General features: G+C 42.0%; 1 protein-coding gene across 1 annotated transcript in view; it reads right to left on the bottom strand.

Annotated features, from left to right (window-relative positions):
- TOPBP1 (DNA topoisomerase II binding protein 1) overlaps positions 1–12,377 on the bottom strand; it is a 34,901-nt gene extending 22,524 nt beyond the window's left edge. The window contains exons 1-11 of the mRNA XM_083467785.1: positions 12,236–12,377; positions 10,242–10,329; positions 9,631–9,765; positions 8,582–8,725; positions 7,636–7,817; positions 6,718–6,911; positions 5,115–5,294; positions 3,807–3,976; positions 3,136–3,302; positions 1,542–1,774; positions 269–573 (exon numbers count right to left, since the gene is read on the bottom strand). Of these exons, the coding sequence (XP_083323911.1) occupies positions 269–573; positions 1,542–1,774; positions 3,136–3,302; positions 3,807–3,976; positions 5,115–5,294; positions 6,718–6,911; positions 7,636–7,817; positions 8,582–8,725; positions 9,631–9,765; positions 10,242–10,322 (1,791 nt within the window). The 5' untranslated portion in view covers positions 10,323–10,329; positions 12,236–12,377. The remainder of the gene's footprint in view (positions 1–268; positions 574–1,541; positions 1,775–3,135; positions 3,303–3,806; positions 3,977–5,114; positions 5,295–6,717; positions 6,912–7,635; positions 7,818–8,581; positions 8,726–9,630; positions 9,766–10,241; positions 10,330–12,235) is intronic.
- Positions 12,378–15,008: the final 2,631 nt, after the last annotated feature.

The raw sequence follows: 15,008 nt of genomic DNA on the forward strand, positions 1-15,008 counted from the left end.
CAGCACATGATTTTTGTGATTGGAACAGTGATAAATAGAACAGAAACATAAAATACACATTTAAGATTCCTAATTTAGTGAGGTTCTCTGTGTGTGTGTGTGAGAGAGAGAGAGAGAGAGAGAGAGAGAGAGCGCGAGAGAGAGAGCGCACATTATTTTGGGGTATGCCATCCCTCAATGCAAATTTAAAGTTGGCAGCAACATTTTTTCTTTACTGACAACTTTTCTTTTTGCACATTCCATGTATTATCCTATGACTTACACTTACCAGCCATGTATTTGTAACCACATCTCCTACAGTTGATTCCACGTTGTAGCCAAGTAGAGGAACCACAGCATAGTCAGCAATAGCTTTACTTTGCGGAGGCAGAACCTTCCCACCATTCTCTTCAATCAGAGGCCTCATGCAGGATTCATCCTCTTTACCAAAACCCAGAAGGATGAACCTCTTTCTGTTGAACAAGGCTCCTTCAATGACTGTAGAAGTGTTTGCCAAGGAACTATGGCTGGCACTGAACTCTTTTTCTTCTCTAAAGGCAGTGTGATCAATATCACTGTAGTTATTGGCATCAACTGGAAGAGGGGGAAATGTTGCTTCAAAACAAATATTAAAGTGAAGATGTGTTGATCGTGGAAATGAGAAAACGTTCTCCAAGTTACTAGGCTGAAGAGATGTTGAACTGGAGTCCTATCACTTCTTTACACATTCAAGAGGTTACCTTCTTTAATTACTGCAATCCACCAAGCACTTCTTCCACACAACTGTCTCTCATTTTAGCAAATACTGAACTCAAGACTTACACCCCTCCAACATACAAACAAGCTACACTGCAACCAACCGAACACAACCAACCAAGTTCTGGACCCCCCTAACCTCTCGCAATGTTAATATATATAAACACTGGTCCTATCCACGTGATGCTGATATAGCCCCTATACTAACACTGCTGTAGAATGAAAGAACAGCAGCCCCCCATCTCTCTCCCTCCCCTCTCTCCCCCCCCACTGTACTTTCCTCTGCTTATTTGTCTGTTTTGTAACACAAGAAAATCTTTAATAAAAACTATTTTTTAAGAGAGAAAATGCTGAACTCTTTAGTAAGCCCCAGTTTTTTAAAAAAATATGTGATTGTGTAGCAGCCAAAGAAGCACCAAGTAAATCATGCCCCACATTTTAGAAGCAAAATGCACGTATTTAAATGAAAAATATGAAGAGGTTCCACGAGATGGGCTATATTTGCCCCTTAGTTTCCCTAAGAGTCAGGGTGACTGGGGGAAGGGAGGCAAAATAGGGAGATGATTGAAAAGCAAGTCCTCAGAGAACAATTAACAGAGGTGGCAGAAGGCCAAAGGAATGCAGTGGCAAATGAAAAGAAACAGGACAACTAGAGATAGAAAATCTGGGAAATTTTACACAGGCTCTAAGGATAAGATAAATTGTAAGGTTCTGGTGGAATAGTGAGGGAGGTCAACATAAGGGAGCTGTAGATAGGTGGGGATACTGGAACAAGGAGAAGAGGCTACATTGCGTAGCAATCTTACCTACTGTGGACTCATTAGCTGAATACTGAGACAGTAGAGCTTCGTCTGCTTCTGGAGCCTGCACTGTTCTCACAACTTCTTTCTTTGAAAGACTGCTTCTTTTTGGAAAGATAGGCTGCTCTAAAACTGGACTGTCAAGTGGCTGGTAGTTTGCCGAAGTGTACTGATCCTCAGGTAGTAAATAACCTTTTCTAAAACATTCCAACAACCACTTTGCTGTCACAATATATGGCCTATAAAACAAAAAAAAATTAAGTTACTATGGGCAGGAGGCTATAGGCTTCCATAAAGGAGCAACCATATTGACATTGCTGCAATGAAGCACAGGCAAGGAGAATTTTTTAAACATAAAGAAGTGGCACACAGAGATGTGTCCAAAACACACCCTTTGATACTGTAACAATAAAGATGTTATCTTGGGAAAAGATGTGTAATACATGATCTGCAGTCACAATCCATGTTTCTGTCCCTATATGTTCAAGTAAAATCAGAGGGCTTACATTTACTTCTTTGGACAGGAGCACCATTACAGAGAATAAAGCCCGTAAGACAATCACTTTCATTTAACTCTCTAAAACCTTTTTAGTAATTTACACTGAAATATACATGTCAAAATGTGAATCATTGCACACAAAAGGATATGCAATGGGGAGACAATTTATTGTTATAAATATTTTAATATTAGGGCCGTATGCTGGCAGAAGTTAAGGCTCCAATCCTATACCCATTACCTGGGAGTGTATTCCAGTGAATACAACAGGACTTACTTCTGAGTAGATATGTATAAAAGGTAAAGCACCCCTGACAGTTAAGTCCAGTCGCAGACGACTCTGGGGTTGCGGCACTCATCTCACTTTACAAGCCAAGGGAGCCAGCGTTTGTCCGCAGACAGTTTTTTCCGGGTCATGTTGCCAGTGTGACTAAGCCGCTTCTGGCGCAACGGAACACCGAAACCAGAGCAGCGCATGGAAACGCCATTTACCTTTCCGCCTATTTATCTACTTGTGCATTTTGGTGTGCTTTCGAACTGCTAGGTTGACAGGAGCTGACACCGAGCAACGGGAGCTCACCCCATCACAGGGATTCGAACTGCTGACCTTCTGATCGGCATGCCCTAGAGGCTCAGTGGTTTAGACCACATCGCCACCCGCGTCCCTATAGATATGTATAGGATTATACTAAAAAAAGGTAAAGGTAAAGGACCCCTGGACAGTTAAGTCCAGTCAATGGTGACTATGGATGTTCATCTCACTTCAGGCCGATGGAGCCAGCGTTTGTCACAGACAGCTTTCTGGGTCATGTGGCCAGCATGACTAAACTGCTTCTGGCACAATGGAACACTGACGAGTGCCAGAGCGCACAGAAAAGCCATTTACCTTTCTGCCACAGCGGTACCTATTTATCTACTCTCACTGGCGTGCTTTCGAACTGTTAGGTTGACAGAAGCTGGGAAAGAGCAATGGGAGCTTACTCTTTTGCATGGATTAAAACCGCCAACCTTTGGATTATAAAACTCAAGAGGCTCAGTGGTTTAGACCACAGCACTACCCACGTCCCTTTAGGATTGCACTACAAGACATGTTATTATCAGTACCTCTGTGTAGTCTTCTTCAAAAACAGTTTAAGTTCTTCATCATCATAGTCACCCACAATGACATGTGTCACATCTTCATTGAGTTGATTAAAACGAACACCACCTCCGGAGTTAATAAGCTTTCTCATCTTATCTAATTTTCTGCCACTAAAGCCACAAAGGTAAATCTACAAGAAAGGGTAGAGAAAAATTGTGGTTTACTGGCACACTGAGAGACTCCAAATTCAGTCGCAGCTTTATTTTAAATTCTCTCCAGCAGCTTCCACTACTAAATCTGTAAGTCACTGTTCAGTACACATCACTTTCTGTACCTATGTCTCCTATTGATTGTCAACTTTTACAATTACAGGGTATCAGTAACCAAATGCATGAAGACAACTAATCTTGATTGCGTTTAATTCCATTACAAGGAAAACCACAAAGGAAGCAGCTAGGCTATGTGAGTGGTGTCCTAGGAGATCATGTTAATACCTTTAGCTACCTGTCCTGACTTTAGGACAGCAATGCTCCCAAGCAAGTCACTCATGAATTTAATACCTAATTCTCCTCAGCAAAACTCACAAACTATATAGTTTGAGGTGTCCAAAATGGCTGTATTCTCATCATCAGTATTATCATCATCATCAACATTTATTACTTGGGTAAATATGCACATGCACATTTAGACATACTCTGCATCCATCTAGTAAATCTTCAGGTGCTTGCAAAGAACTTGTATCCAAGTTGTTCAGGTCATCTGAAGAGGGATCCAGCCTGCTATTCATAGTAGAATTACAAGAGGTTTCATTAACACCGCTTAAATTAATATTTGAAATGTGGCTGACATCTGAGAGTGTTCGACCTTTGAATAAAATGCAGATAGAGACAAAAGTTAGGAGTTATTTCGGGAAAATGTTATATCTACTACCTTTTTATTTTGGTATAAGAAAAAAGGGTAAAATGCCAAGGTTATTATTTATTTTAGCATTTATTAACAACTAGCCCAGTTCTATCAACTGAATATAGTGGTCTGCTATCGTATATAGACAGAACTCACGTTCTGCTTCCTAATGCTTATTCAGGTCCCTCCAAGAAGACAGATTACTCAAAATAATTATTTCCTAAGTTATGAATTTTCTTCTGTCCTTAAGGAGAGAATGTGAACCAAAGAAAGAAGTGACAAGAAATTTAAGGGAATTCTTGTTTTTCAAGCTAGAATAGCTCAGTTGGAAGACCATGAGACTCTCAATCTCAGGGTTGGGCAAAAGATTCCTGCAGTGCAGGGGGTTGGACTAGATAACCCTTGTGGTCTCTTCCAACTCTACAACTCCATGATTCTATTATTCTAAATATATTTTAAGGCTTTAAGGATTTCATACAGTATTTCATACAGTGATCTAAATATGGAACAAAAACAATATATGGATGAATTATTTTAACTATAGAGAACACTTAAGGTTGCAATCCTAACACACATACTAGCACGTATAGCCCAATGAATACAATACAAAGGATTTTTACTACTGAGTAAGTACACTGCATGCATTTAATCCTCAGGTTACTATCAACCACAGGCCTTGATTTCCCCTTGGAACTATGGCAAGATATTGTAGTCATCCTGCATACTAACAGCAAGCTCATTCTCAAAGTGTGGATTATTATAAAGCCTAAACAACACCATCCATACACAACAGAGAAGTATCAACGGGCTCAGGAAAGCCATGGCTGGAACCTTAAACAAGAGCACTCCAAGCTACAACTTTTTTTTTGCAAGCCCTACTTGTCTACTTGAAAAACACAACAAGGCTGCTCTTGCCTTGGGCTCCAAACATTTCCAAAATAATAGAAAACCTAGACTAGTACACAGGTTGTCAAAGTTTATGAGCCAAAAATTCTGCAAAAATAGACATTAAAAGTGATAAATCAAATCATAATGCTATAAAGATCTCTGATTTTTCTGTTCATAGAGAAGTTAACACATTACAGAACTTAATACTTACTATCGGGCTTGCAAGTTAGGCTAGTAGGAGTTGATGTGCTTGGTGCACTTTCTTGCTTTGCTTTAAGGTCGACTGTGTACATGGATTCATCCTGGCAAAATCCCTTCTCAATGCTGTCAAAAAACCACTGGACTGAAATGCAGTGGACATTCCACCTTCTTGCGCATTCATATTTCTGCCCTTTCCCAAGTACAAAAATAAATACAGTTAAAGTTAATATTAAAATAAGTTTCTCAGATAAATATATAGGGACAGATATTCAAGCATTTTTTTAAAAAAAACCAGCAAACTTTTGTTTCTTAATTCTTGTTTGGGGTGATACAGCACCCAAGATTTAAACACATCCTTAAGAGAAACCCTGAAGAAACAAAACATTGCAGTCAAACCACAACGATTTAAGTGTTGGTTTAACCATTCCGGCAATGCAGGAAGTAAAACACAGCTAGCAGAAAACAATGCATTCTTTTTTGTAATTATCAACTGTGATTTTAACATACTATCAATTTGCATCCAGATGATGTTTCTTCATTTCAATAGAATGTATGTCCAAATAAATGTGCAAATGCATTGCAGCCTTAGTTTATTATTTTCAATCTATCACGCTGCTGTTACTCAAAGATATACATATGCCTGATTCCATTACACTCTCTGGCCAAACCATATGCAGATTTTACACATTGAATTAAATTCCTTGCATCATTTTCAGGTTCTGGAAAAAGCTGTTCTAAATTTGGCCAAATGCAGTCCTGTTAGTGATAAGACAGGTGGGCAGCCTTCAGTCCACAGGCAATAAGGCCCTTCTTACCTGTTTGCCCTCTGGCATCCCTCTACGTACTTGCCAATAATGGTGGTGAAATGAATGGATGATGAATGAAATTGCATGCTTGTGTATAGAGTGGGGAGAGAGAAAATGAATAATTGAAGGATATGAGAGATATGGTAAAGAGAGTGATGAAGTTGTGCTCCATCTCCTTTCCAAGTTTGGTCCTACTCACTGCCAGCTCTGGGCTCACGCACCAGCAGTATGTGCCCACAACTGTTTTCCCTCCAAGATAATGTGGTCCTCAACTTCAAAAGGGGTATCTACCCCTAACACATAGAGTGTAGAGGGAATAAAATGGTTGCTTGTGAGAGTACTTGAAAAAGTATTTTCCACTTTTCCAAAGTAATGAAGTGGTTCAGTGGGTTTTTTTTTAGTGTCCTTCCTTTGGGAAAAGAGAAGCATTTTCCTTCTGTTTATGTGAGATATTCCCTAACCCTTGATACTGAAAATTCTTCTCTATACAGAGTGAAAATGGAAGCATGAAAGCCAGAGGCTCACTCCCAGTCTCCATGTGGAAGGAGAAGGGAAGGAAAGGAATGCTGGAAGTGGTTGTGAACAATGGATTGCATGGCATTTTTGTTGCCATGAGGACTCTGTTCATTGATTTGTCAGACAGGACACCATAGATGGCAGCATAAACAGCTTGCTACTTGACATGTTTTGCAGCATGTCAAATTAAAATGAGTCTGCCTGCATTCAAGATGTGAAACCAAATTATTTTACACAAATACACAAGAATCCTGAATTCAACTATTTTTTTATTTTTTTTAAAAAAATTACCTTTTGGTTCTTGAACAATAAGATGGGTACATTCATTCATCTTAAGTTGCCCTGTATACTGACCACCATTCTCGATAGTGATACGCTGGACTGCTTTTCGGTCTGCACTGCTTAAACCAGTCACACAGATTGTACAACCAAGAAACAAAGGGCATAGGTAGTCTTCCATATTGATGTCTGTGTATCTAAACATCCTGTTGGGAACAAGAGCAATAAAAGTATGTCTTGCCATTTCTCTTCATTAGCAGAAAAACAGAGTTGTGCATGAGTTAAGTAAAGCCAGTACAGAATTTAATGGCTATGCAACAGAGTCAAGGATATATCATCATTCTTAGGTGTTTAAACCTTCTCCTATAAATCCAAGTAAAGAACAATACAGTATGTCTTTTTTATGTCAATGGTATGAAGCTTGCACTTTGCAACATGATCACTAACATATAAGTTTAAATTACTATTTGGAGAATACCGTACCATAGCTCAGAATTTTTCAAGTAGTCAGTGTTAGAAACCGAAATATGAAAGCTAGGAGCTAAATAGAACCTGAAACCCAGGTTATGGGTGCAACAACAGAATGTCTAGGTGCACTTTTTTATAACGAGAATACAAAGCTGAAAATGAATAAATGCAGCTAAAATATTATGTTCATTTTTCACATGGTCTAGTCCTTCCCCTGCCCACCCCTCTAATATTCTTAAGAGGGTTTCTTCTCCAGTCTTCAGAGAGTAGCTGGAAGTGGGGAGGTAGAAAAAGGTCCTCCTTTCCTTCCACTCTGTAGTTTTAATATGAAATCTTAGGTGCCCAGAGCTCAGAAACAGCTCACGCTAATGAAATTCCCTGTTGCAAAATGCACCTAAAACAATGGGAGTTTCAAACACTGCAAATAGTATTACTTTTCTAATTGCACGAATGTAGTCTTACCTATGTTGGGATTTATCCCACAATGCTTTTACCCAGGAGGGAAGCAAAATGGGTTTTTTTAAGTTAGCAGCAACTAAATATTTCTTGCTTCCAACTTCTCCAGCTATAAGATGTGTTACTGACACATTAAGATCTCTATATACACGGCCGCCCATCATCTGCACATACTTGTGGACCTCTTCCTATGAAAGAGAAAAAACAGCAGCAAATGAAAATAAACCAAGACAAAGCAGATCAAATGAGGATTAGCAAAACACTATAAAACAAAAACAACAATATGGTATCATAAAGCTAACAGAAGTACAGCTGAAATAGGGTCAGGTGTGCACAGTGCATTTAGTAGACAATACTGGCAGACTTAAGATGATTCAAGGAAAAGCAAAAATAAAAATAAAAAACATGCCTGTGATGCACATTTTTGTTGTAAAACACCCTTAAATCCAGATTGGATGAAAGGTGGTACCTAAATGTTTCAATAAATATATAAAATAGCAGACTCAAAGTAGGTATTTTCAGACTGCAGAAAAAGAAGACAGGGAAGATTCATGATAATCTTGAAATGTCTGACAACCTTTCCGCACTGTAAAAAGAAAAGGACAAGTACTACTAATATGTATAAATTAGCAAAGAACAGATCTGCGTTACGTATTACTAAAGCATTCCTAAATCAAAGAGAAGGGCAACGGAATATATTTTCTTAAGGTATACAATTGATGTGGTTTACAAAATTAGACATTTATCAATGATATTTTAAGCAAGGTAATGTTCTTGCTGCACTGAAGAGTTTTGGCCCTTCTGATCTTGATTTCAAGGCATCAATGGCAAATCTATCTATTTAGCTGAAATGGTGACATATCAAAAGACAATTTGACTCCTAGTTATGACTAGATGTTTACAATAAGATGAACACCCAACTCTTCAAAACACACCAATAAAGAAGAATTACCCTAGTTTCTTTTTGAAGGCTTGTACAGGATACAGTTACATCAGCCATTGTCATATTAAATACTGGATGGTCGGCCCTTGGCACACATCGCTGGTTCTGCATACAGTAGACAACTACTTGTGGTCCAACAATTCTGCAACCAAGCTGAAACAAGAGATAAGACAAAACAAGATGGTAAATAAGAACTTTTTCCTTAGAAAAACTGTTCTCCCACACTTCCAATACACATGGCACGCCTAAAAAAAAAAAAGAGCAAATAATAATAATAATATTTTATTTATATCCCCAGCCGAAGCCAGGCTCAGAGTGGCTAACAACATTAAAATGATACATTCTAAAATCATTTCATTATAAAATCAATTAAAATCAGATTAATGGCAACCATTGGGCTAGAGATCTGTGTGGATTGCCAAAGGAGGGGGTCAGACAAGTTTGGTGCCAAGGTTGCAGGCTTGATCCCCAAATGAGACAGCTGCATATTCCTGCATTACAGGGGTTTGGACTAGATTATCCTTAGGGTCACTTCCAACTCTACAAATCTATGATTGTGTGTCAGTACATATCTTGCAACACTAACAATATACACGTGGACAACTGTTCAATCAGATGACACTGGATTATTTCAGAAGGCAAATAATGACATATAAACCATCTATTTCTTAATCCCATTTATAGTCCCAGTATCCACATTAGGTTCTGCTAGTCCAGTTTTCTTCAATGTTGGGTCCTCAGATGTTGCTGGACTCCAACTCCCATCATCCCTGACCACTGGCTAAGCTGGCGGAGGATGATGGGAGCTGGAGTCAAACAGCATCTTGCAGAACACCGTGCTAGCCTACACTTGATTCCCACAGGAACATACAGAAATACTGACATAAATCTGCTCTCCGTGAAATAATTAAAAACAGAGGTGAGATACATCTACATCCACTTCCCTCCCCACCCGATAACATTAGTGTGTGTATGTTAATTACATGAACAGATTTTCAATTCCTTCAATTTATCAAGATACAGCATTAACAAAGTCACTATGTAAATAAAACACAAACCTTTTGAAGGTGATTAAAAACAATGCCACTGAACTGATCACAAATATAAAGGGATTTGTCATTCTCTTGTATCCTCAGTGCAGCTGTATTTTCAAGAATCTGGAGGGATTCTTCTGACTGAAATTCTTTGATGGACTGCAAAATATAACAAAAGCAGTAGGCAAGTATTCTGTAGATTTGCAAACAGTTTCTTTGAATATAAACGGTGGCTGCACTGAAATATGCCTGTACTTGGTGATACTTACTAAAAACATATTCACATTCAATTCAAAATATTGGGCCAGTTCAGAAATAACTGTAAGCCAAACCATAGCCTACTACAAACATCTAGGTTCTCAGAGAGAAGATTGCAGCTGCTGCACTAAACCATAGTTTAGCTTAGAATTACATCTGAACCAGGGCTTGTTGTTTACGTTCTCTAGACAAACTACAAGAGACAAGTCATAAAGCAAAACTTGGCTACAATTTGTGCTTTGTTTACATTGAGATAAACCATAAAATTGCTGTTTACTTTTTCAACACACAAAACTTAATATTTAAAATACATATAAAAATGTATTCATTGATCACATTACATTCACAGATCAACTCCACGTACTAAATAAGCTTACCTCAAGGGCCTGAAGGAAAAATTCTGAGTTTTCTGCAGACTTTATAAACTTCACAAAATATGGTTCCTTGCTATTTTTCATTGTTCCACTAATGAAGAAATAGGAAAGCAGATTTAGCTTTATTTAGAAAGGAAAACTATTATGAACAGGTTAGTGGAAAAATCAGTTGCTAGTGGAAACCTATGCATGCGGATACTATGGCACAGACCAGTTTTTACCAAACTATGTTGGCTGTTAGGAAGCACCTGTTTTCTGCTTACTTTAAAATACAGTAACAACCCATTTGACGAAAATCCCAATGTCCTCTTTACTAACGATGATTACTCCCGATTAGTTCTCTTTGTTTATACTCCTATCAGTTATTCATAAAAGACTTTATGAGAATATACAGCCTGCATTTATGTTTGTTGTCTGGGCAGTTCAGGATGGAGGTGCACACATTGCCCAGGCTTGCGCCCCAATGTAGCCAATGCTTGACGACACCTGTCCACTTCCTCTGCCATACATTGAGGAAGGAAAATGGGAGGCTGCTGTTGGCTCCAAACCCCATAGGCAAAAACAAACAATGGCCAGGTGTATCTTAGGCATAATCTTATGTCGAGGCCCATGGTTCCCATGGGGGCGGGAGGCAATTTGGTAGCTTGTTTAGACCACGTTAATGGCCTTTTAGGCTTCCCTCCACGTGAATAGGAGCTCACTTTTTGAATACTGTAAAAAAAAAAGTAAAGGGACCTCTGACCATTAGGTCGTCGTGGCCGACTCTGGGGTTGCAATGCTCATCTCACTCTATAGGCCGAGGGAGCCAGCGTACTGCTTCCGGGTCATGTGGCCAGCATGACTAAGCCGCTTCTGGCGAGCCAGAGCAGCGCATGGAAACGCCGCTTACCTTCCCGCTGGAGCGGTACCTATTTATCTACTTGCTTTCGAACTGCTAGGTTGGCAGGAGCAGGGAATGAGCAACCGGAGCTCACCCGTTGCGGGGATTCGAACCGCTGACCTTCTGATGACAAGTCCTAGGCTCTGTGGTTTAACCCACAGTGCCACCCACATCCCCCTTGAATACTGTAGTAAGTATTTTATGTCACAGGAGCGGGGCATTAGGATTTTAGAGATGCTTAGGAGGGGCATGGCCAAAAAAAGGTGGGGAACCACTGGTCTAGGCGCTGGCTGGTTCCAAGCTAAGCACAGATAAGAACATGGGCAGGCAAACTAAGGCCCGGGGGCCGGATCCAGCCAGTCACCTTCTAAATCCGGCCCGCGGACGGTCCAGGAATCAGCGTGTTTTTACATGAGTAGAATGTGTGCTTTTATTTAAAATGCATCTCTGGGTTATTTGTGGGGCATAGGAATTCTTTCATTTCCCCCCAAAAAATATAGTCCATGACCCCCACAAGGTCTGAGGAACCCTGCTGAAAAGGTTTGCTGACCCCTTGCTTAAGAACCAAGGAAGAGCCCTGCTGGGTCGGGGTCAAAGGCCCATCTTAGTCCAGCATCCTGCACCGCCGTTTGCAAGGAAGGGTGCATTGTCCTCAAGTGCAGCAGGCAGCCAGCGCTGAGGGGACTCGATTCAGGTTGTGGGGATACAGTGGGACGGACCCACGGCCACCTGCCCCACACAAATCATATGGCAGGTAAAGGGACATGGCAGGCATTGTGCTTGGTTTGGGTGCGTCAATCATAGAACTGGGGAGCGGGAGGGGGACCTCCAAGGGTCATCTAGCCCAACCCGGGAATCTCGCCAAAGCATTCACGGCAGACGGGAAAGGAGCCCCCACCGAACACCTCAGAAAGCTCTTCCTTGCGATGGGGGTTGGGAGCCCTGGGAGGCCTCCGCTCCCCCCTCAGCCTCTCCTTGCCTCGAACGGCTCGTAACCGAAAGCCCCGACCACGACTGAGGCAAACTGGGCTGGGAGGGCGAAGAAGTGTGAGGGGGTGGGGTGCCCGCCTACTACAGGGGCGAAAAAAGGCCGAGGCGACGCTCCCCTTCCGCTTACCCCGTCGCCTCAGCTCTCCGCCGCTGCTTCGTTCCTCCCCTCAGAGGGACCCAGAATCATAACCTCCCGAAGGCTGGCGGGAAAAGACGAGGAGCCTAAAGTGCGCATGCGTGAATGACGCCGGAGCGCTTCTCTCGCGAGCGAGCGAGCGAGCGCCCTCTCCCCGCCCCGCTTTTTTATTGTTGTTGTTAACTCCTTCGCTGCTTCTCGCGGCTCCTCCCTTTTAGGGACGAGAGAGAGAGAGAGAGAGAGAGAGCGGCCCCTTTTAAAAATACACCGCGACGTCGCGGAAAGGGAAGCGCCGGGTTCAAAAGCGCAGCGTGGGAGCGGCAGCCGCCGGGCAATCCCCTCTTGCCTAGGAGGCTTGTGAAGTACATCGCTAAGGAAGGAGCGGTGTTCACGTGTTTGGTTCACGTGTGAATGCGCGGACGAGCTCCACGCCGTGCTCGTGTTTTGTTGGCAGCCGCCCAGAATAGCTGGGTAAACCCATCCAGATGGGCGGGGTATATAATAATAACATTAATAATAATAATAATAATAATAATAATAATAATGTTTTGTTTTGTTTTATTATTCGTGGAAGGAAGCGTGGAGCACAAGCCCGTGGTGCTTTAGCGGGGGGGGGGGGTCCTACCGCGCGCGCGTATTTTCTTAGAATCATAGGATCCTGGTTTTTGTTTAGAGCAGCGCACGATTTTAGGGCGGTGCTGGCGGTTTCCCGGTTCAGGGCGCCGAGCGGAGGGGGCTAATAGTAATAATTAATAAAGCCTATACATATATGGGTAGCTACTGAGAAGATCTATAAAAAAGCAACTGTACTGTTATGTACTGAGTTGAATAGGATCCAAAATGCAGCAGTCTGATTGGTCCTAGAACAATAGGCTCCAGAATGCAGGAGTCTGATTGGTCCGCAGGAGCCACCCAATCCAACACCAGGTGCAAGTGAATCCGCAATCTGATTAGCCTACAGGAGAATCCCAAAATTAGCCAATCAGGTGGGGCCCTGTGAGTCTGATGGTCTTCTGTCTGGGACCATCAAGGTTGGCATGCCAACTGGGTAGGGTTCCTGCAGACATGTTGGTACGCTCGAGGGATTATGGCTGCCCTCTATAAAACCTTCCCCATTTTGTAGTCCTTCCTTCATGGAGTAAAATAAAAGTGGAACGGTCGGATATATGGGTGATTTTCTATGAATTTATAACAGAAGCGTCGCGTATGTCGTGTGTGAGTGTGTCGAGTTTGTACAAACTGAATGATTTGGGGAGGGGGGGGTTCCTGCAACACTTCCCATAAACATCTGGTTGGCCACAGTAAGACCAGCATCCTGGACTTGATGGGCCACTGGCCTGACAGGATGTTCTCAAAGCTGTCTTTAGTTTAGTAAAACAGCTCTGCTGTTCTGAAGTGAAAATAAACATGTTGGGTTATCCAGTTACCCATCTGGAGAGGGTAGAAAGCTCCATACTGATTTGTAGAAAACCCTATACAGCAGGCATAGGCAAACTCGGCATGCCAGATGTTTTGGGACTACATTTCCCATCATCCCTCACTGGTCCTTTTAGCTAGGGATCATGGGAGTTGTAGTCCCAAAACATCTGGAGGGCCGAGTTTGCCTATGCCTGCTATACAGCTTGGGTCAAGGATACCCAAAAGATTGTCTCACCTGACCAATCACTGCAGGTGAGGGTCTCCTGAAGATACCATCTTATCGGGAGGACTGTTCTGCACATTATAAGATCCAGGCCTTAAGGTTGTTTCACAATTCCCTGTCTCTGTTGTCTCTTTGGCACCTACTGAAGACCTTCCTTTTCCAAAAGTACTTTTAAGTACAGCGCTACCTTGATACTTGAACTGCTTGACTCCCAAACAAATCCGCTCCCAAACGCCACAAACCCAGATGTGCTCCGGTTTGTGAACATTTTCAGAAGCCGAACATCTGGCGCAGCTTCCGCTTGAGTGCAGGAAGCTCCTGCAGCCAATTGAAGCCGCACCTTGGTTTTCAAACGGTTTCAGGAGTCAAACGGACTCCCAGAACGTACTAAGTTCGAGAACTAAGGTACCACTGTAGAGATCTTTCCCAGTCTGCATCTGCATTGCAATTGTTTGCAGAGATTTAATTGGTTTGGGTGTTTGCCCCCCTGGGCTCCTTTGGGAAGAAGGGCGGGATATACATTTAATAAATAATAACCATTTCCCACACAATGAGTGTTGGTCCCTGAGGAAAACAAAAGAAAAGAGCTATTAGGTACTGACTATATTATATATTCTGGGAATATACGATAAGCAGGGTATGTTTGGGGACCTGCATTTTTACTTCCACCACCCCGTGCAGTCTTGGTTAAGTTTCTAGCTCTGTGACAGAGGTGACTCCAGAAAAACATGTTGGGGAAATAAAAAGATGGCAGACATCATTATTGGGAGAGGAAGGATTTAATCTACATTATATAGGACTTTAATATACAGCAATTTGATGCTGAAGTAGTGAATGGGAAATATGGGGGGGGGGGGTCACAGCAACTGCGCTTCATTATTTTCCCCATCGGAGTTGGAGGCAGATTTTATGTATACCGCATGGGCAGGCAAACTAAGGCCCGGGGGCCGGATCCAGCCCAATCGGCTTCTAAATCCGCCCCACGGACGGGGTGGGAATCAGTGTGTTTTTACATGAGTAGAATGTGTGCTTTAATTTGTGTGGGTTATTTGTGGGGCATAGGAATTCCTTCATTTATTTCCCCCCAAAAAATATAGTTCGGCCCCCCACAAGGTCTGAGGG

The sequence above is a fragment of the Podarcis liolepis genome (assembly GCF_965112155.1).
Source record: "Podarcis liolepis genome assembly, chromosome: 12".
Classification (NCBI taxonomy): Eukaryota; Metazoa; Chordata; class Lepidosauria; order Squamata; family Lacertidae; genus Podarcis; species Podarcis liolepis.